This window comes from Paralichthys olivaceus, chromosome 8 (assembly GCF_024713975.1).
Source record: "Paralichthys olivaceus isolate ysfri-2021 chromosome 8, ASM2471397v2, whole genome shotgun sequence".
Classification (NCBI taxonomy): Eukaryota; Metazoa; Chordata; class Actinopteri; order Pleuronectiformes; family Paralichthyidae; genus Paralichthys; species Paralichthys olivaceus.
The window spans coordinates 20,683,704-20,705,201 of record NC_091100.1 but is presented as its reverse complement, the minus strand read 5'-3'; the positions used below and the strand labels follow the sequence as shown (position 1 = coordinate 20,705,201).

Here is a 21,498-nt window from a genome sequence, read left to right as displayed (position 1 = left end):
AAACATTTGTTTAAAAAAACTTAATGTACTGTTTGTAAATGCCAAGTTCTCCGTGATAAAACCAAGGGGTCAATTAGACTGTCTGCAGAACATCGTCTGAATGTGTGCATTTGGACACGTTTGTTTTGATCAAGAAACTGCATGACAAGAACACTTTGTCTCATCATTATCGTGCACGCACCTATGTGTTCCTGCATTGTAAACAAGGGTCAAGTGTTGCCCCTGGGCAGAATTTTAAATACACTGCTTGTGCCAAGAATGTCTTCTTCGAAAAACACCCTGAGGTCAAACAGCATGCTCAGCAAAGCAAACCTAATGTGCCCATGTACACAGGGAGAGAAATAAAGACTGACAAACAGACAGATAGATGGACAGATAGATAAAGAGAAGAGGCCCTACAAGGAACAAAAGGACGCTGTATTCCAGAGAAAACCTCAAAGCCAAGTATAGATCTTTTTACACGTTGCCTGATGGTAACTATCGTACCCATCTGATGGAGTGATAAGTCCTCCACCTCATTTCTGGGCACAGGACTCCACCAGTAATGCCACACAGCTGGGAGGCTGAAAAAAAGCAAAAGTGCAGTTTAACCGTTTCACTGCTGGACAGAATTGAGCTGGCTGTGGTTGTCTGACTAAAAGCTGTCTCTCTCAGTCTCTATGTATTAGTGGTTTCAATCCAATGAGCACTGATGAAAGTGTCACTATCGACCTCTCCCTGTCACGCCTGTCTCTACCACTACCTGACAGATTACTGAGCAATGCGAGGACGCCTCTTGAAGTCACTCATTAAGAATGGTGGTGGGAATCTGTTGAACCTGCACTTCCCTGAAATGAAACTAAACGTCCTGATAAAACTCAGTTAATGAGACCAGCGTATGTGCTTCATCTCTTGTGCTCACCACTTGCTGATTTCAGTGCTTGTGCATATGGGAAGCCTTTCAATGAAGTGGCTGTGGAAATGACTCAGCAATTTCCCCCCATGCTGTGTTTCTCTGTCCCTTTTAATCTCATGGGAGTGTGAGGGGAGTAAATATGACAGCTGAGACTAAAGTTGATGATAAGTTGGACATTAGTTAGAAACCAAATGTGAAGAAATCATTCATGAATTGATAAATGAGCCCTTACATGTTGTGTAAAAGGGACAATAACTCGAAAGAAACAGGCTTGTTTAATTATTGCGTCATTGATGAATAACTGGCCAGAATTTTTTAATAAAAGAGTTACAACCATCAAGTTGAAATAATTTTTTTTCTTTAGAGTAGCACAAGTTGAAAAGATCATCAAATCAGTAATATCAGTTACACATGAAAATGTATCTTAAATTTGCATTGGCCATCATAAGTTACTGGTCATATACCAAAGCAAATAAGCAGCAGAACCTCTGAGCCAAACTATTTAGATATTTATTGTATTGCTTAGCTTTTTAATTGTAAGTGAGAGTTGCAGTCCCTCTTTAATCAAACAAAGAAACACATTCAAGAGTTATATCATCAGTTCATCTATATGTTCATAAAGGGTCAATAGAATATTAAAGACAAAGTAAAACCTTTTAAGTTTCATTTGTGAAATATACAAAAACTGAAAAATGTCCCTGTTGCATGCATTTGTGAGTGTGCATGTATGTGTTATGTTAGGGGGACGCTGAACAGAGAATGTGAATGTACAGGCGACATAAATGAGTGGCATGTTTACAAGCGTCTGGGCTTTTGTTTCTCATGAGACACAAAGTGTAATGTTGTGGTCAAAAATTCAAGCTAATATGTGTCACTTATAATATGCTGTGCGATGCTCAATATATGGCAGCCCAACACTAACACCCATACGCTTTGCCTTTACACTAATGGTGACTCATTTATCAGGAAATTCTTCTTGAGTATTGAGCCATCAGTTAAAAGACACAGAAGGCGAACTTTGAATTATCACACATAGACACAGTTAAAGTAGGCTGAAGGACTTAAACAGCAGATACGGTAAATGATTAAAGTAAGGCAGAATTTTATCAGCAGAATCAGATTTGACTCTTACAATTAGTCAACAATCGGTTCAATTGTTACAAGCAGTATATTTCTATCAGCATTGGAGGAATTCCTCAAATATATTACTTAAATGTACAAATAAATAGACAAAATGTATTCAAGTAAAAGTAAAAGTACTACATTAACTTCTACTACTTCTACTTGAGTAAAAGTAGGTACTTGCTTTTAATTAAAGTTAAAGTATTAAAATTAAAAGATTTTACAAAATGTAGCCTATTCTCTCAGGAGCATCGAAAACAGCATCCAGTTCCTTTGAATACACAGGTGAACAGCTCTTTGTGCAGCAGGGGAGACGCAGCTTCGGGGTTTCGTAAACTGTCAGCTGGTCTTTACTCGCTGCGGCTCAGTTACTGCAGGTCAGTTTTAGAGTTTCAGAGAAAAAGCTGCAACCAGCTCAGGCCAAGTAAACAGTTTAAAACAGACACTGCATGAGTTGGATCCATGGACCAGTTCCCCTCTCGTTAATGATAAATTTAGAAAATGTAAAAAACAGTGTAAACACCTGACACATTGCAATGTACAAATGTAGTGGAGTAGAATTTGCTGATATGTGTAGTGGAGTAAAAGTACATGAAAATACATGTACATATGTGAAAAATTTATTTAAGTGCAGCAAATAAGTCGAGGCGAGGTGAGCTGCACATTCAAAACCTTTAAGCAGAAGGCGGACGATGGTGTGATTTCAGAGCTTTTATGGGCAGTTGCCTCCCTCTCACTCAGATTCACCCTGAGTCTGGGTACACAGTTACCAAAGATCCTTGGAAACCAAAAAAACAACAACTGAATATTCGAATTGAATAATCAGGTCAAGTGACGATTGTGAAGACCACTCGGGATAGAACAGACATTCACTGCTGCTCAATCACTGGCTGAAACACTCCTCACACTGTCATATTCATTCAGGCTGAAATCATTTATCTTAGATTCTACTCATAGCTGTGAGAGGAAGTATTCAACGCACATAGATATAAAAAGCTGTCGCCTTTGACATCCTTTGTACGCTTTCTTAGTAAGAGAACAATTATCCTTTGACAAGAAAGTTCCTGTTCCGGTGTTTGTGTTGGTAAATTAAATAGAAGTGGGCTCTGCTTGCTGGTGAAACAGGCACATAATGAAGTGGAGTAAAAAATCTCTGCTGCTGCTGCTGTATCCAGTTGAAGGTTTGAGGGGTTTGAATGATTAATTGGGGGATAAAGTGAACATGTATTATGACTGTACCAATTCTCACTGAGGATTATTTCATTATGTATATGTGTGGCTATCATCAGTCAGATGTACATCAGTCTTTGGGGTAGTGTGATGTACGTGCTGTTCTGATGAATGAGTGGGGTGGAAAACTGACTTTGAACAAGCCCTCTGTTGCTCTGAGCCATTACAAGTGTTGCATATTGAAACACTGACACAAAATCGAATCCACACATGCTCTACATTCCCCTCTTTTGTTCACTGTGACACCAGCCATGCAGGACTTTTACGATACCTATTTGCAGACAGCCAAATCATAGTATCCACTTCTGCTCAAGTCTCTCTGCTTTATTTCCTGGAAGCAGCCACGTCTCTAAATGCTGAGTCTCAATGATCATCAGTGGCAGCGCATCAGAATGTGCTTGAGGCGCCTACACAGTTTCAGCCCAACTCGCACCATTGATCTCACCAATAACCACGCGATTAGACTCGCTGTCCTTTCCCTGTATCTGTGTCTCTTTGGTAAACATTTCTCATAACACATGCGCCCTCAGTTGTGGGCAGGAATGCTTGTATAAGGCACAACATGACAGAGTGGTATATGAGTAGACTATTATTATCTTTATAAATACATATTAGAGAAAGATTCATTAGAGAAACAATAGTTCTTGTAAATCAGCTTTACTGGGTATAATCTACCAGGTTTCAAACACCACCTCATCATTTTTTAAATATCTTTATCGATAACATAATCTACTGACACTATACCCCGATAGATAAACAAATCTACTATCTCTCATTTAAATATCCTGCTGGGAAATTGTGTAGGCTGAAGTGAGGCTCTAACCTCGAACCGCTACCGCAGCTTCTGCGTGTTGAGAATAAACAAGACAAGTCATACCCCAGCTACTGTAATAATGTCACAGTCTGCCCTTGTCTAAATGGGCTCTTTTTGGGGTGATGAGTTTTAGTAGAGGAATGTTTCAGACATGGGGAACAAATATTTACACAGGGTCAGACTGCACAGAAATAATTTAATGACATGCATTAGGTCTGAACTAAGGGATCAAATACTTAAAACAGCAGAGAACAACACTGAATTATCCAAAAAATGTGATTTACTGGGAGTAGAGCCAAGGCCAGACAAGCAGATACATGATAGTCTAGTTCTTATAATAGAAATACAGAGAAAATAAGAATCCACTTAGGCCCCATCCTTCCATCAAGTTGGCTGCAAATTGGTTTCAGTTGTTTTAGCATAATCCTGCTAACAAATGAACCAACAAACAAACATGCATGGGTGAATGCTAAATGGATTGTAGTTACATGGAGCTTTTTCACTCTTATCGACCACTCAAAGTTGTTTACAGTACACATTTACACACACAGACTAATATGCTTCATTTTGCAGTATTTTTTTCTATCAGCCCATTCCTACACTGTCAGCACAGCCATCAGGGGCAATTTGGGATTCAACACCGAACCACTGACCTTGATATGCCACAATGTACAAAAAACACAGAGAAACTGCATCATTCAGCTCACACGTACACTTATTTTCTGCCTGAGAGTTAGATGAGATGATATATAACTAAACAAGAAGCTGGAGCCAGGGGATGTCTTAGCTTAGCATAAAGACCAGAGTCTTGTTTATCACCATGCATCTGCCAGGAAATCAACAGTGGCTGCAGGAAATCACAGCTTCCAGCCCCACTCCACAAATAGCAACTTGTAATTATGCTAAAAAATGGCATGTATATAAAAATTTTACTTGTTTCATAATGATGAAGAATAGCACTATGAAATTAGTAATGACAGGTTGTGACTAGTGGAGGTTATTCAAAGAGCAGTGGTATGATTTAAAACTCTTCTCTAACATTTCATTTTAACGCCTCCTGTAAGGAGTTTTATCAGTCCTGGTTTTCTGCCCATCTGATGCATCCGTTAATGTGATTTCTGGGCTGACTGTTGCCACACGCTGTATTGAGGAAATGAAAATGTGGTGTACCCAAATCCTCCACACCCTGGCCTCCTGTCACCTCACGCTCACTTCTCCTATTCTCACAAAGAGGAACTCTTGGCTGGTGTCAGACAGAGGAATTAAACATCTGCAACACATCCCATCCAACAATTCAGAACAAATCTGAATCCACTTATCATCTTCATAAGACTTCTTATGGTTTAAAACAGACACAGTGCCAGGCTGTGTAATAAGATAAGCATTGTTTTATATGAATACTTTTTATTTTATTCACAATGATATGGTCAGAGCACTGAGAGAAAACCTTTTAGTCACAGTACATCAGCCCACACAGTTTCACAGCAAACGTATGATGTGTCTTGTTTGGGTGCGTTTGCAGAAAGAGTTGTGTTTACTCACCTCTGTCACTTTTACTGTTTTTCTCATTTTACACCAGACTCTGATCTGTCTGGTTCCTTTTTGTAATTGTTGCTCATTTCCACGCATTATTTTTTATCAGATTTTTGTTCATGACTAAATACACATAAATGTACATGTGCAATTAACATACAGAAAAGCTGATACTGGAGGAATTTAGGGATGGATAGGTTGGACTGTTGGTCATTGCACAATTTAAGCAAGACTCAAAAACTCAACAACGAATGCATGGATAGCCATGAAATATGGTCCACACAGTCACGCTCCCCTCAGGATAAAGTTACTTGCCTTGACTTTTCATCAAGCACAGCCATCAGGCCCAATTTCTGTTCAGAGCTACAATCATTTGAGGATTCATTGTTTGGCTGATCATCAGAAAAATTATCAGCAATTATTCTGATAAATATGAAGTTTTCGGAAAAAAAAGGATCTGAGCAAAATAGGCAATCTCCTGAAAGTTTTTGTTTTCTTAATAGACTCAGCTTCTTGCACAACATTTTAAAGGTCTGGGTACTTGTGATAATAATGTGCGGATAAGTCAAAATAAGTATTGCATTATTTGTGGAACTATAAGGTAATGTGATGCTTTGCATTCCTCACTTTTGTGCAGGGGACAGGCTGATTTTCTGTTATTCGAATCTTCTGTTATAGATAAACAATGAATCACTGTTAAGTTATTCAATCAGCCAAATTGTGAGCAGTATTCATAGGATAATAGTAAAAATGACCCTAAATTGCATCCCAATTTTCGTTTATGATGTAATAACTTTAAAACCAATGATATTCACATCCGCCTCCGTTGTGCTTTGTGTTCAGAGGTAATTAGAAATCCTAACCTTTTATTTTGCCACAGTTCTGCTCACAGTTCCACCCCCACTCATTCTTTATCCAACAAAAAAGGCAACAATGAGCCAGCTCAATTAATAACCACATGGGCATGTGAAATTAGATTAGAACTTGTTAACCCCGCCCCTCGCCTCAAAAAAAAGAAGAAGCTCTTTTTACAGACGGGCAGAGTGACAGGGAGTTTAAGCGTCCATGTAGATGGAGGGGAAGTGGTAAGGACAGCTCCATATGCGTTACGTCTGCCTGAGGGGACAGCCGGGTCCGACTGTCTTTTCCTGCCACACTCATTTGGCCCCAGCAATCATCTTGTCTTGTGCTAAAGGTCTCTCATTGCTACAAGGCTCCTTGGCACTATCTGCGAGCTACAGACGAAGAATATGCTGATTAAACATGCCTTCATTAAAGCGATTACATGCACAAGGCGGTTCAATTTCCCACAGGCAGCCAAATAACGATGAAGGGGAAGAAGACAAAAGGAAACAGCTTTTGATGCAGGGGAGGGGGTTCAGTTCAGAGAGAGGAGGACGCTGTGAAAGAGACATCGACGATGCTTGCTTGTTGGCATTAATTTAAGCGGCCCTCACACTCTTAAAGGAGTGACAAACAGTCCTCTGACTGAATACGCTTCGTGAGGGAGTGAGCTGTCCTCTCCTCGCGGGGACAGCCAACTCCTGACGAACACCCCTACCTGACTCACCACACCTACAGGCCCCTTCCAGGTCATCAAGCTTGCACCGTGGAAGACCTTGCCAAAGACGCAGGAGAAACGTTACTTCTGGTTCATTTAATAAAGCCCGGCAATGTGTTTTAGTGCCTGAATGAGCTGTTATAGTGGCAGTGTTATAGGGCGAGAGGGAGAGGAAGGGGTTAAAGTCATAATGAAGGCCAAATGAGCATCAGCAGCTCTCAGGCGATCTTCAGTTTTGTCCTTTTCTGATAGAAGTGGAAGTCAGTGAAGCAATTACAGAGAACAGTTTGGAGAGGACCATACCCATCAGTTTGCTTTTCTCACATGTAAATATTCACACAAGCAAATTCAAAGCATCTTGTTTCTTCTGGTGAATAAAGAGAACAGACCAAGTTTTGTAAATCCAAATTACCATGTAACTCCCAGGTTGGATCCTGATTCAGTTGAGGTCTTTGTTATTGTTTTCAGACATTAATTCTGTAGAAAGTCCTGACCCAATATTGTGGTCATTCTCCGGGAATTTGCTTTTCACAAAAGAACATTGCACCGGGACATTCTCCAGTCAGACGTATTCATAATGACATGTTCAGGTGAGGGGTGGTGCAGCAGGCAGAGGTATGTAACGTATTAATTCCACTGCAGAGATCAATTCTTTTTGTTTACAGGACATCAGCACCAGCATCTCTCGACATCTTTGGTGTCTTCTCCATTTTGTGGCAAATATACTTTAATTTTTTCTCATTTTGTGTTAGAAACATCATCTACTTACCCACTTATCACAGAGAATCCTGCCGAGGGTCTCCTGCTGTGTACCAACATCAGCTCAATCGTACATTCTATGGAGTTCTTGGGCGCTGGCTGGACAAACTACGGAGAAAGTCCAGAGCCTCTGATTCAGACATTTGCGTCTTCACATGCAGCCCTTGTACAAACAGCATCTGTGGAGTTTGCATGTTCTCTCCGTGCCTGTGAGGGTTTTCCACAGGTACACCTGTTTCCTCCTACACCAAAGAAACCCCCGACTGAGATGCTTCATGATTTTGCCCTTCACACCACACTGTGGTTAAATCAGCTCTGTCTGTGGTCCTGGCTGCTTCCAGATGTTGAATTCTTATATTTTCAGAAACATGATTCATATCTGAAGGATTACAGGTGTTTGGTTGACATTATGCTACATTTGCTACAAATGACCCATTTGTACAGTAATGTGTCACATTCAATTAATTTCTTCTTCTCACAGTTCAGTTCTCCTGCCCTCGGTCTCTCTCCCAGGCACGGCCGGCGGGCATCAGTGATAAAAGCCGATGGAAAAACAGAAAAAGTGTCTTTATATGGCTCAGCCACAGGGGCCGTCTGCACTGCGGAGACTAACTGAACCTTAATGCACCTCTGTTGCTTTCCTGTTTGTTTTTTCTTCATAATTCAGCTGCTGCTCTTGTTCTCTGTCAACAAGAATCACACCAACACTCACAAAAGTGACAAATTGTACGGATGAGGCGCTTGGAATGTGCTTCTGTCATTTCTGTGTGTAGCTACAAAGTGTAGGTTGGCTGTTAAGGGTCTCAAACAGGAAAGACACATGTAAATAGTCTGTGGAAGCAGTGGGCCAGTATTTACACAGAGGTGACAATTTTATGTCCAACATTCATGCACAATTCCTGATTCAGTAAGGTGCACATTTATGTCATTCCTCGTTTACTGTTAGCTCTAAAGCTTTGAGCAGGACACACTTTTTCCATAAGCACATTGTATACCTCAAAATAGCTTAGAAATGAACATTCTCAATACATTATCATATTTATTGTTAGTATTGTTGGTAAAAGCTGCTGCACACTAGAGGATGATCAGGCTGATTTCGGACTAGATTTTCCCTTTCCGACAATCGCGAGGGCATTCCTGACTGGTGGTCAGTTGGTGCCGATTATCTGCCCAAATAATCTTGAAATTTGAGTGGTTAAAAAAACTCTTAAAGCTCCCCAATCTCGAATCATAAATATCAAACATGCTTGATTATCGGCTCTAACAGAAAACCCTCAAAAGCCAATAAGAGCCAATTCCACCTTCTCAGCCATGATTTCATCCTGTTGTTTTCCTATATTAAGTTTTTCGCTGCAAAACAGAACACACAGCACTGGTCCTCCGCCATGTTTGTTTTTACTTTTCACTCACACAGGTGTTCCACACACTGAACAGCAATGTCGCCAGTTTCTGTGCGATTCCAAGTCTCTGGGATCGCCACAGTGAAATTGTTTCCTACAAATGGTAAGTGTCTTATGTTGTGGCCAAATCATCTAGTGTGTGTGTGTTCTGAAGATTTAATCTGTCATCTTCCACGTTTTTTAAAATCAGTCAAGGGTTAAAAAATCCTCGAACGTGCAGCAGCCTCAAGCAACAAGTTTTTTTTTTTTCTATGAACAGGACAGGGACACATCAGGGGCCAATCAGATTGTCAGCCTCCTGGCCCTGCCCCTGGATCTGCCCCTGCACTGTGGAGTTTCCAGCACCTACAAATTTAACAATGACAAGGTAGAGATGGTCAGTCACATGATCAATAACAATATGTAAATCAAATGAAATTTTACTAAGAGCTTTTCATTTATTTATCATCTTATCGGAAGAAAAGATTCATCAAACCAGATTCTATAAGATGTTAAGATATCTCAAAGCAGTGACTCAATGACCTCAACTAAAGTTGATGAGGTCACTCTGAAACTGGAACCGGCCATTGGCTGATACTTCACTCTGTTTCCCTGAAACTACTTCTGTTTCCCCGCTGATGTTTTCTTCTCTGACAGGCGAATCATCACATGTTTGAGTGGGAGCAGCTCAACCCAAACTGACCACAGCTTATGTGAAGGCCGGCCAAACCTTTGAGTTCAGCGACTATCACAAACTGAGGAAGTGGAAGACAGGACTGATGTTGCAACAACTATTCTAATGAACTTGCTTAATTTCAGCAGCAGCTCTGTTACACCATAACATTTATCATTTCACGTAAAGCCTGTTGGAACAATGATAGTGGCGACGGTTCAAAGGTCAACCTGGTTCTATTATTTGAGGAGATGGAGTGGGAAAGACCAAGCTCTGTGAAGTCTCAGAAAAACATCCCAGATGACGTCATGGTGATGTCATCCGTTTATTTCAGTATCAGCTAGAGACTAGAAAAAATGTGATCGGCACGTCTGTGTTTCCAACTGCTAATAGCAAACATAACAGGGTGAGTAAAGCTTGCCATTATTCATCCATGTTTCGTTCTACACCAGTGGCCGAGGCTAATGTTGGTGAGTTTCTTCTGGAAGGGTCATTTGAAAGGAACCTGACAAATCAGTGAAAGTTGGTTTATGACAGAAATGACCCAATCAGCAAGCTGTGAGTGTTGAACAACCTACTCAGCTGACATCCTTGCTTCCCAGTAAACAAGTGTATTGTATTCATAGACTGTATATAAAGAGACTGTATCTCAGTGCACGTTGGTTTTTATGTGGCCGATGTCACAGTATCAACACTGATCACCACACAATGATTTCTATGTTTTTCAAAAATCTTGCATTCTCCACTCTCTCTCTCTCTACCGCTCCCTTGCCTCCCTTGTCTTTGCAAACAAACTTGATGCATGTGTGTATTTACATATGGAGCGGGGAAGTTAGACGATCAGGGGGGATGTTATTCCAGGTCTGAACAGAGCCTAAAGAGAAGTGCTGTTAACCTGAATTATCCTGGGAGTAACCTCTATATATGTGAGACTAAAAGTCTGGATAACTTGGCCTCTGCTGCCTCTATTTTCACCATTCCTTTTCAAATCTGAGTTTGTGAGTCAGTTAGGTTTGTTAAATACTAAAAACCCATTTTTATAGACTTGCTTGATTGTGATGTCGAGTTTTTATCCTTATCTTTTAACTTCATTTATTTTTATTGTCTAGTTTTGCTTTCGACTACCTAACCGTGGTTTTCTGGTGTCCTTGTCCCATTGCATCCTGCTGATTGTTGTTTCTCTTATATTTATGTTTCTTGCTTTGCTGTCAAAGCACTTTGTAAACTCTTTGCTTTTTAAGTTAGAAAAAATGCTATATAAATAAAGTTTATTATTATATCAAACTTCATCAAATCAGGTGGCCAAAACTGCTGTAACTATCTTAATATACGACCCATTTTCTATGCTGACGTCTCTGTGGCTGTGTGTGCACTCTGCTCTTAATGAAAAACACAGAAAATAATGAAGCTACATTTGGATGGTCTAACTTGCAGGGCAATTTTGTGATTATTCCATTAACTTTAATTGTGTGGGTTAGCTCAAGTTGTTATTACCAGTCTGTTTAATGTTACAGCTGATATGCAAGAGAACTTAATGCCTTTTTTATTTCTCTTTTTGAGGCAAGAGTGGGGGCAGAAAAGGGCTTTTACATTAACTTATTAAGTTAATTATTTTTTTCTAAGAATAAACTTTAAAAATATGCATGTTTTAAATTCTGATTAAATATTTGATATTTTTATCTTTTAATTATTACTTTAAATGATTGCATCTCAAAAGTATTAATGCTAAGGTCCTGCCATAATGGGTGGAAAACATATACATAACCAATAAATAAATTGTATTCATATAATATTTAATTTATTATTTAGGTAAATCATTAGTGAATATGAAATAAACATAAATTAATTTAGATCCACTTATAGATTAATTCATATCATTCATATTCATAAGATATGTCTTACAATCGTGTTATCTCATCAGTCACTCTTAATGTGTGTTTACACAACACACACACAGTCACACACACAAAAGTGTGACCTGGGGATAAGGTAACCTGTGAGCAGGAAACTGGAAAGTGGAATTAGAAGATCCTAACGTGCATGGGCGCACGGCCCTCTGGGAAGTGATTCAGACAAGACAAAGACGTCTTTCTATCAAACAGGTGTTTAGTTCAAGGGACATGTTTTTTAACTTAAATAGCTGCGAGGCTGTGTCATCTGTTTACACTGCATAGATTACAGATATTGAATTCTGGACACACAACAACTAGTTATAAAAGTAAGGCCCAGTTGTGTTTATAATGATACAAAGTCACATGGCTTTCACAGTACTGCCATACAAACCAGTAGCCAGCCAGTCAGATTCACCTTTAGCCTCAGCGCACCCTCAAGTTCAGCCTGTATCATAGATAACAAGGCCAAAACACTTGATGACTAAGGCGCACAGTTATGTCCCTAACATCCTGGTGGCTGCTAACACCTGCTGACCTCTACCGACAGTTGGTAACTTCATTTGTGCAGAAGACCTACAAACATACCAGGGATATTCAACATCGTGTCCTACTTTCTAAACTACAGTTTACAGGATGGATTGAAAGTACCACACTTTGCTGGGTATAATCTCCTTCCAACAGTAACTGTGTATAATCTTCAAATATTTGTCTTTATCACATGAACACCATTGTTCTTTCTGATCCCCTGAGCATGTGTCCTCCCTTGCCAGACACTCAGTTGGTGCATTTTTTTGAAGACATCACGCCCAAGACTTAACACCACTTATACCATCCTCTCCCTGCCTGCAGGGTGAGGGAGGGAAGCAGCAGCAGTGTGCGCCTCCTCCACCTCCCACATCCAAGAGAACTGGAGGCGCGCCAGGATGGGATTGGCTTCCCGCTCCTGTCAGGGAGGAACTGGTTGCGCCAGGATACCCAAATATGGACTGCTCCATATCAGTTTGAATCGCATGACTCAGCACCAGAGTATATATCCTAAACCCATGGGTCTGATGTGAAAGGGAAACAGGGGGAAAGCGGTTGCTGGAGTGTTTTACGAGTCCCAGGATCATCCTCAGTGTTTGAAGTGAGTGTGGGTTCTGGGGAACAGTTAAGGTGACTTCGTAATAAAGAGCAGGAGCGTGGATGCTCTCTGGAGGCAGGTTTTGTGCGCCTGTACCTGGGTTTAGATTCCCTCTCCACTCACACACGCAGGCTGAATAGGCCGCGTCTTGTTTACAGTCCTACTTCCTGGCAACAACGTCATCAGATCTGCGTGACACCCAGGAGGGAGGGAGGAGGAGCGGCCAATCACAGGGCTGTTTGGAGCCGGATCTTATAAAAGTGGAGACGCTGGTCGGGCTGTTTGACACAAACAGAAGAAACACGCACGGAGCTCCGATACACGAGTGGATTGAAAACGTCTGATTTAGTCACGGCTACTCAAAAGGTACAAATCGACGACTTGGTACAGTACAGTTCCACTCATTTGGAAGTTTTGCTCTGCTTTTCATTACTCTGATCTCCACACTCTGTGCCGGAGATCGACTCGTTCGGGACACTGAAGCCTCGGTGTCCAGCGTCTTCTGCAGCGCACTCTTGTATTTGACTGTCTGATTTAAAATATGTCCACAATAATGGAACAGCCTTTTTATGACGACTCGTTTCTCTCTGCTTATGGCCATCCAGGCGCAGCACTGCACGACTACAAGCTGCTAAAGCAGAATATGAACCTGAACTTCTCCGACTCATATCGGAGCTCAAACTTCAAGTCCCAGCACCTGCGCGGCGCCGACACTGATTTCTATCCGGCGGCGGACGTGGGCTCTCTGAAGCTCGCCTCTCCTGAGCTGGAGCGACTGATTATCCAGAATAGTAACGGGGTTATCACAACGACGCCGACACCCGGCCAGTACCTCTACAGCCGCGGCATCACAGAGGAGCAGGAGGGCTTCGCGGAGGGTTTCGTCAAAGCGTTGGACGACCTACACAAGATGAACCAGATGGCTCCTCCAAACGTGTCCATCGGCACCGGCGGCGTCGGCTGCCCAGCACCAGCCTCCGTGTTCGGCTCCTCCATGCAGCCGGAGCCGCTTGAGTACACCACCCTGAGCAGCTGCAACACCAACCCCAGCCTGTCCTCCGCACCCGGCTATCCGTCCACCACCATCAACTACCTGCCCCAGTACCACCAGCATCACCAGGCCGTTGCGCACGGGTCCCACCACTTCCAGCACTCGCTGGTGGGCGCCGGCCTCCACTCGCAGCGCTTCGGTGGGCTGAAAGAGGAGCCGCAGACGGTGCCCGACATGAACAGCAGCGACAGCTCCCCGCCGATGTCGCCCATCGACATGGAGAACCAGGAGCGCATCAAAACGGAGCGCAAGCGGCTGAGGAACCGGCTCGCCGCCTCCAAGTGTCGGCGGCGCAAGCTGGAGCGCATCGCGCGTCTGGAGGACAAGGTGAAGGTGCTGAAAACGGACAACGCCGGACTGTCGAACACGGCCTCTGTTCTGAGGGAGCAGGTGGCCCAGCTCAAACAGAAAGTCATGACACATGTGAGCAGTGGCTGCCAGCTCATGTTGGCGCCCAAAGTCAAGTCTTACTGAAAAAACGATGCACTTTCAACAACAAACACTGGACAAGGACTGCACTGACTACCCCATGGACTCCATAGACTGTGTGACAGAGCTGGATCTGTGTGCCTCCTCTGGCTGAAAGAAAAGAATCCTCCTCACAGGAACCACCAGACTCTAAAAAACACTTTGGGCATTTTTAAATATGTGTCGTCTTGGCTTTGCCGGTTTACATTTTATTTGACTGCATATTGTGATGCCTCTTATGTAAGTTATTTGAGTTTATCAGGTTGAACCTGATGAGCCGGTCTTTTTTTACTTGTACAGTATATTTAAGTAAATGAAATTATCAAAGTAAGAAACATATCTGGTGTTTTTCTTATTGACATCCACTGTTTAAAGGTGACATTCATTAGGAGTCAGTGAATAAAGTGGGTCAGTGCTGCTGATATTTCTGGTCAGTGAAGTTGACAGCAGTTTCTCCACGTTGGAGACGTCCCAGCGTAGGACTGTCTCCCTATTGACGTACATGTGTCATTCCATATATGGTCAATTTAGACACGTCACATAACAGAAAAGGTTTCCGGGAACTCCCTCCTACATTGCCAGGCAGAGACGCTGCGCTCTCCACTTCTCACCACAGTGTGTGTGTAGACTGTCAATGAGTGGTTTATTCGAGTTAATGGAGTTTCCCCGTTCGTCTTTCAGTTTCCCAAAAACAAGCTGTGAGAACAGCAGTTCAGGAAAAAAAAAAAGTTCCATACAAATATGCAGAAGTCATCAGACTGTCTGATGGTAAAAGAGCTGGTCTGAAATTACAAGAATTAGTGGCAACAGTCACTGGCAGACTTAACCCAGTGGAATCATAATAATAGTAGGATCCAGACACAACAGAAAAGAGCCAAATAAAATGTTTAACCTCAACAAATCAGGATTACTTTATCTGAATATCATATTCCACTTAATAGTTTACTCAGGTTTCACCTCAGAAAATATGGTATCATCATTACACTACATGAACAAAGTGGGATAAATTCATTGATCAAATAATTTCAGAACAGAGGGCAAGGTGGTGAATATTGTGTGTTTGAAGTGGCCAGCCACCAGCAGATATCAGGGATCAAAAGCAGATGTTAGGGAAGAAACAGTTGTGTACCTTAGTCATCCGGTGTTTCAGTCTTTCAATCACAAGACACCCTCTAAGGAACCTACATACGACAGTCGTGTAGTTCTGTTAAGTCATTTCCGACAGTCCAATCTTTCCCAACGAGCTTCTCTGTGCCATTTGGCAACACCAGGTTGTTGTACTGAGTCAGCCACCACAAGAACTCCTATATTAACTAAGACTTCTCAGCCTCATGACGTACACACAGCCTCTGCCAGGCACAGGACTGACCCCAAGTTTATTTTATAAATGTCTGCTCGCAAAATTATTTTCCCAAATTTAAGTCACCAAACTAGAAGTGATTCAGGTAGACTTATGGCACCACCTAGAGGTCACATTTGGAATGATCAGAATATATTGAGTGCCACAGATATTTATCAGACAAAACACTTACATTATCTCCCAGTGCTTTAATAAAGATGTAACAGGAATTATTCATGACAAGGAAAAATATCTGTGAGTTTTCTGAAAAAGGAACAAAACTATCATTTCAGTGCTTAAGACTATGTGGTCGCCCCAAATACTGTAAATACAAAGATAAGAGTTCCAACAGAAGGTTTTTTACCCCAACAGGTTCTGAAACTTTACTGAGTTTAATAGATTAGACTGGACGCCATGAGATACTGCTTCACAGGGACACCTCATCTGAAGGCAAGTGCTACAAATCAGCGAGGACACTTTCACGTTTACTGCTTGGAGAAGAACTCTTTGCTCTTGTTGACATCAGGAACGATGGTGTCACTCCCGGGTTTCCAGCCAGCAGGGCAAACTGTGAAGAGGGAGAAGGGACAAAGTGCACAATAAGGCGTCAATGGCAAACAATACAATTTGCAAACCCCAAGGACAAAGTGCATATGTTAATACCCAAGAGGGTAAACTAACAATGAAAGCCCATGAAGCCTCCAAGTCAGTTAACAGCTACTAGGGCTTTCACTTGTCCTAAAACTCCTTTTCAGACAAATTTGGCATTATTGCAATTTGTATGAACGTATGATTCTGGACTGTATTTTTATTTGAACCGGTAATAACAATTCAAATATGAAGTGTTCCCCCACGTTCAGATAAAAAAAAGTGAGAGCCCTGTTGCTACAGGTAGCTTAAAGAATCTAGTTATTTCTAACATACACACAATATTTTAAATTGTACCCAACATCCATTTTCTCTGTAAAAATATAATGGAGTGATGGCACCCTGAGCAGATAGTGAAGTCACTCTGTGAATTGTAATCTGGTAGCCGGTCATGTTAGTGCATGCAAGTCCCCCCCATAAACCAGTTGGTCCGCTCCACCTTCATTAAGTGAGCTTATTGGCAGTGATGCAGGAGGACACGCTAATTTTCATCCATTTTCAGAGCTGTGACGTCTTTCAGAGAAGACAAACATTAAAACACAACTTTGTTTTGGTCTGAAATGGTGTTGCGACATCTAACAGCAGAAAATCTTGTGTACATTTTTTTTTATTATACATTTAACATGTGAAATGTGCAGTGCAAGGCATCTAAAGTTACCAATTCATTTTACTCACCCTCTCCGTATTTGTCAGTGTGCTGGAAGGCCTGGATCAGACGCAGCGTTTCGTCCACAGAGCGACCCACAGGCAAGTCATTGATGGTGATCTGCCTCAAGATGCCCTTGTCGTCAATCACAAACAGACCCCTGAGAAGCACAAAACGAGGTCAAAATACTGCACAAAGTGATAACATCTAAATCCTTAAGTCCCTCTACACTTTCAGTGCTTACTTAATCATTATAGTAATCATAGAGCAGAGGTAATACATGTTACCATGCTCACACTAGACAGTAACTACTGGGCCTTTGTGGTTTTTAAATGATAAGCGGTCTGACCTATATGCGATGCCATCGTCCTCCTTCAGCACACCATAGTCTCTGGAGATTGACTTGGTGAGATCTGCCACAAGAGGAATCTTCATGTTACCCAGACCTCCCTGCTTTCTTGGTGTGTTGATCCTGTATGACAAAATAAAGTGTTATTAGAAAAGCTCAAATCCATTGTATGCATTGTTGGTGCTTATGGGGCAATAGCACATACAAAACATGCGTGCCCTTATAAAGTATTGTACTGAAAGTATAACCCTGAAAAATCGAAACAAAGAATAAAACTCCTGCTGCTTAAGGCTGAAAAATTACATTTAGAATAAATGAAACCAATGAGTAAAGATGGTTCCTTAAAACTTAGTAACATCTTCAGTCAAACGGAAAGAGAGTGGCCCAAGTGACTGAAATTCCCACAAAAATTTTCAAATAATATATCATATTGAAACTCCAAAACAATACACTGCATTAAGACTTGTGAATGTTGTGCAGTTCCTGCCCCAAGTGTCCTTACTCCTCTTTATTCCTTACATGAAGTGCAGTTTAATTCAGAGGCCGTCACCTCTTGACCTTATCAAGGCTACGCAGAGAACCAGAGTGAAAGGAGATAAACAGCTAAACAAGGGGGGATCCTGCTTCAGATCTCCCAATAATCTTCAGGGTTAATTGTATTGTGTAAACTGTCAACTAGGGATGTCCTCACTCGAGTCATTAAATAATCCAATGATATCTACAAAGTACTGATCAAATATTTTTGATTTCCTCTATATCGAAGATACTAGTGCACACTACGCCTAAAGGACACCTTGATAAAAACTGAAAATACCGATCGACATTAATATGACAAATGCCAAAGCTAAAGTCAGGCTTAAACCACAGCCTACATTTACTGGATTCCTTGTGCTTTTTCTTACAGCCTTTCTGGAGTCAGTGTTAGAATGTTTGTGTGCATTGTTTTGAGTTGGTGGAGACAGGGTTTGGAGGAAGAATACAAATGGTAAAATGTATCAAAACTAAAGTACTTAACAAGCGGTTTCAGTGCAATGAAATCACTTGCTGACACATGTCAGAGTGAACGTTATTATTTTCATAAGTGTTGGCTCAGGACCACTGAGGTAGTCAAGTTCCCACAGCATACAATCACACTAATTACAGTTCAACTCAGGTCGAGATTTCCTTTCAGCTGGGGAGAATGCTCACCATGCCAAGTGACTGAAGTGAGAGTCTACGGAGCAGCCGATAACCTCGCAGCCGATTTTGCGGAACTCCTCTGCTCTGTCGCTGAAAGCCACAATCTCAGTGGGGCACACAAAGGTGAAGTCCAGGGGGTAGAAGAAGAAGACAACATACTTCCCTAAAGAGCACCAGGGGAAAAAAAACAAGGGAATCATTAAGTTTGGTTCAACCACATAGGTGAAGGCTGAAAAATATATGTTGATAATCTAAAACCAAGTGGGTCAAGGTAGGTCTAAAATTCACATGGTTAAATTGAAGAGCTTTTGTGTCTACAGCTAAAATAAGTTAAATTAAAGACTTATAAACACCTTTTTAGTGCCACTTGATATTAAATTTAAGACCAAACTTTGCTAAGACCACACAAACTTGATCCCCATTGTCGCATGTTTGAAAGAGTGGTTTGGTTCATTTGCACGTTCATAGAACTCTTTATTCTCAAGCCGCTAACTATTAAAATTAATGGTGAGGTTCCCATCTGATCTGACTTGAAAACTGTTTGCTAGCAGCTCTATGCTCATTGAAAGTGTATTATTTTCCTTCATCAATATACATGGAAGTAGAGCAGTTCATCTGTTAACCAGAAGGTCGGTGGTTTGATCCCTGACTCCTCCAGTCCACATGCAGAAGCATCCTTGGACAAGATTTCTTATACTGAAATTGTCACTGACTGCTGTGCAGGAAGTGAATGGTGTGCGATAGAAAAGAAGTGTCACAATGTGGCTTTAAGTGTGATGAACTTTCAATTTTTTGGGATGATGTTGGAAAAGCGTTACATAAATACAGTCCGATGTTGCCTCTAGGATTTTTCTGAGCAGGGATGGCAGGCCGGTCACCGTGTGAACGAATGAACTTGCAGGAGGAACTTCTCTCCAGTTTGCTGTGTGTCTGTCCGTTTCTGTCACTCTTTTCTAATAAACTGACAATCCCATTTATTTAGTTATTTATCACGGTCTTCTTAAACCCTGTTGTCCTCAATGTTGGTGTCTCATGTAGTGTGTGGCAGGTAAACTGCATGTGCACATGATGCTGGACCCCTCCCTTCCTCGTGTTTATGGGAAATGCATGCCTGATAAAATCCAGAGCAAACCAAACATACAGGTTCTTGTAACTTCTGATTAGTGTTGATGTTTATTGTTAAAGTGAACAGCAAGTACAGGCCAGCAGCGTGTGTGTGTGTGTTCGACCCAATCCTGAAGCAGCACCGGAAATAAATAAGCAGCGGCTGGTTGCTGCTGCAGAATTTATAAAAGCAGAAACCCTGCAGCTCATGCAACTGATGCTTTGTGAGACTTTTAATTGGAAACATTTAAGACAAAGGTAATCAGGACCCTTACCACCGTCTTCATACATTAATTATAACACTTACCACTGTAGTCTGACAGCTTGATGTCCTTGAACTGCCCATCCACTACAGCCGTGGCTTTAAAGTCTGGGGCAGGCTTCCCGATCATGGCGTTTCCAGAAGACATGGTGGTGATGAAGGACTGAGGGTGAGACAGCACAAACATAAGTAACCAGAAAATTCCTGGAGCTCACAGACCACTGCAGATAAGTGCAGCAGCTGGGTGGAGCCTGGGGGCACCATCTGGGGCTAAGATAGTAAAACCGTCGACTAACTTGAGCCAAAGAGCAAATATGACATGTAGACTTTAAAAAAAAATATGCCTGAGGTCAAACAGAGGCGGATTTCACAGATCCTAGGGTGCAAGGCTGAACAGCTTGTAGAGTCACATGCAAGTCATGTTGAGCCAGCAGAGAACAACAGCTTATTAGGACGATTACATAATCTTGATGAGGCCAACCAGTGAGGTTACACATGCTTACGTTTGATATTCAACTCATCACACATCCAACTAATCGAGAGTGTTGCGTTGCTTCAGCTCAGCGAATCAAGTTCACACTAAGACATATCAATTGTCTGCCATCGTCATGATGCGAGGCAGACAAAGGCTAACTCTGCTCTGTCGGTTTGAATGGTTTGTGGAAGCGACGCGGCTCGGGCCAGAGTCCAGCTGCAGTTCCGGGTCTTGACACGGAACCAGGAGTGAGTGTGAGAGCCTGAGACAACAGACTGAGGCAGAAACAGAACCACACACTTCACACAAGAGGAGCAGCAGACCCGCACCGCCCGGTGAGCTAGCTCACAGCTAGCCCACAGCTAGCCTCATCCACCAGACCGGCTGGGAGTTTAGCTCGGCTTTGTTCGCGCGTGAGCGGCCTCTGCTCCGGTCCGAGCTGTGCGGGTAAACACGACAAGTCCTCCGAGTGAACCGTGACACGAAGGTTCAGTTCACACTCACCTGTGTTTGAGTGAAGTCGCTGAGATGTGTCTGCACGGAGAAGAGGAGGAGAAGAGGAGGAGCGAGGAGGAGACGGCAAGAAGGAGACAGCTGCGGAAGTCCAAATGACTCCCCTTCAGAGTAAGAGTTGGGATTTGAACGTGCATCTGCCTCCCTCTGACAGAAATAATATGAGACTTCATTTATTCAAATATTCTGTTAATTAAATGCTCTTACATCAAGCACAGAGTTTGGTACACTGAAATTAATACACAACACCTAGTGGTGTAAATACATTCAGTCAAGTTAAGTAGTTATATTCTCTTTTGTTTTATAATTCACTCATTTGCAAAGATTAAAAATGCAATTAAAATTCATTGTTTTAAAGCCTGTAACTAAACAACGTAAATCATTTAACATCATTAGATGATACAACATTAACGTGCAGAAAAGGATATGACCATGTCTATGAGTATTCTCCATCCCTCCATCCATTGTCTGGGCTGTTTATCC

General features: G+C 41.9%; 2 protein-coding genes across 6 annotated transcripts; one reads left to right on the top strand and one right to left on the bottom strand.

Annotated features, from left to right (window-relative positions):
• The first annotated feature begins 10,125 nt into the window (after window positions 1–10,125).
• Window positions 10,126–14,835, top strand: LOC109627600 (transcription factor JunB). Of its 5 annotated transcripts, none has more exons than XM_069529859.1 (3): window positions 10,126–10,372; window positions 12,708–13,347; window positions 13,587–14,835. In XM_069529859.1, the coding sequence occupies exon 3, from the start codon at window positions 13,625–13,627 to the stop codon at window positions 14,504–14,506; it is 882 nt and encodes a 293-aa protein (XP_069385960.1). In that variant the 5' UTR covers window positions 10,126–10,372; window positions 12,708–13,347; window positions 13,587–13,624; the 3' UTR covers window positions 14,507–14,835. The 5 variants fall into 5 exon arrangements, with proteins under 5 accessions (XP_069385960.1, XP_069385958.1, XP_069385961.1 ...); XM_069529860.1 differs by having other exon boundaries at window positions 10,200–10,372; window positions 12,629–13,347; XM_069529857.1 differs by having other exon boundaries at window positions 10,140–10,372; window positions 12,708–14,835.
• Window positions 14,836–16,033: 1,198 nt separating this feature from the next.
• prdx2 (peroxiredoxin 2) lies at window positions 16,034–21,140 on the bottom strand. The gene is made up of 6 exons (XM_020084249.2): window positions 21,007–21,140; window positions 20,073–20,190; window positions 18,671–18,824; window positions 17,483–17,605; window positions 17,163–17,293; window positions 16,034–16,407 (listed from the first exon to the last, which is right to left on the bottom strand). The coding sequence occupies exons 2-6, from the start codon at window positions 20,173–20,175 to the stop codon at window positions 16,325–16,327; spliced, it is 594 nt and encodes a 197-aa protein (XP_019939808.2). The 5' UTR covers window positions 20,176–20,190; window positions 21,007–21,140; the 3' UTR covers window positions 16,034–16,324.
• Window positions 21,141–21,498: the final 358 nt, after the last annotated feature.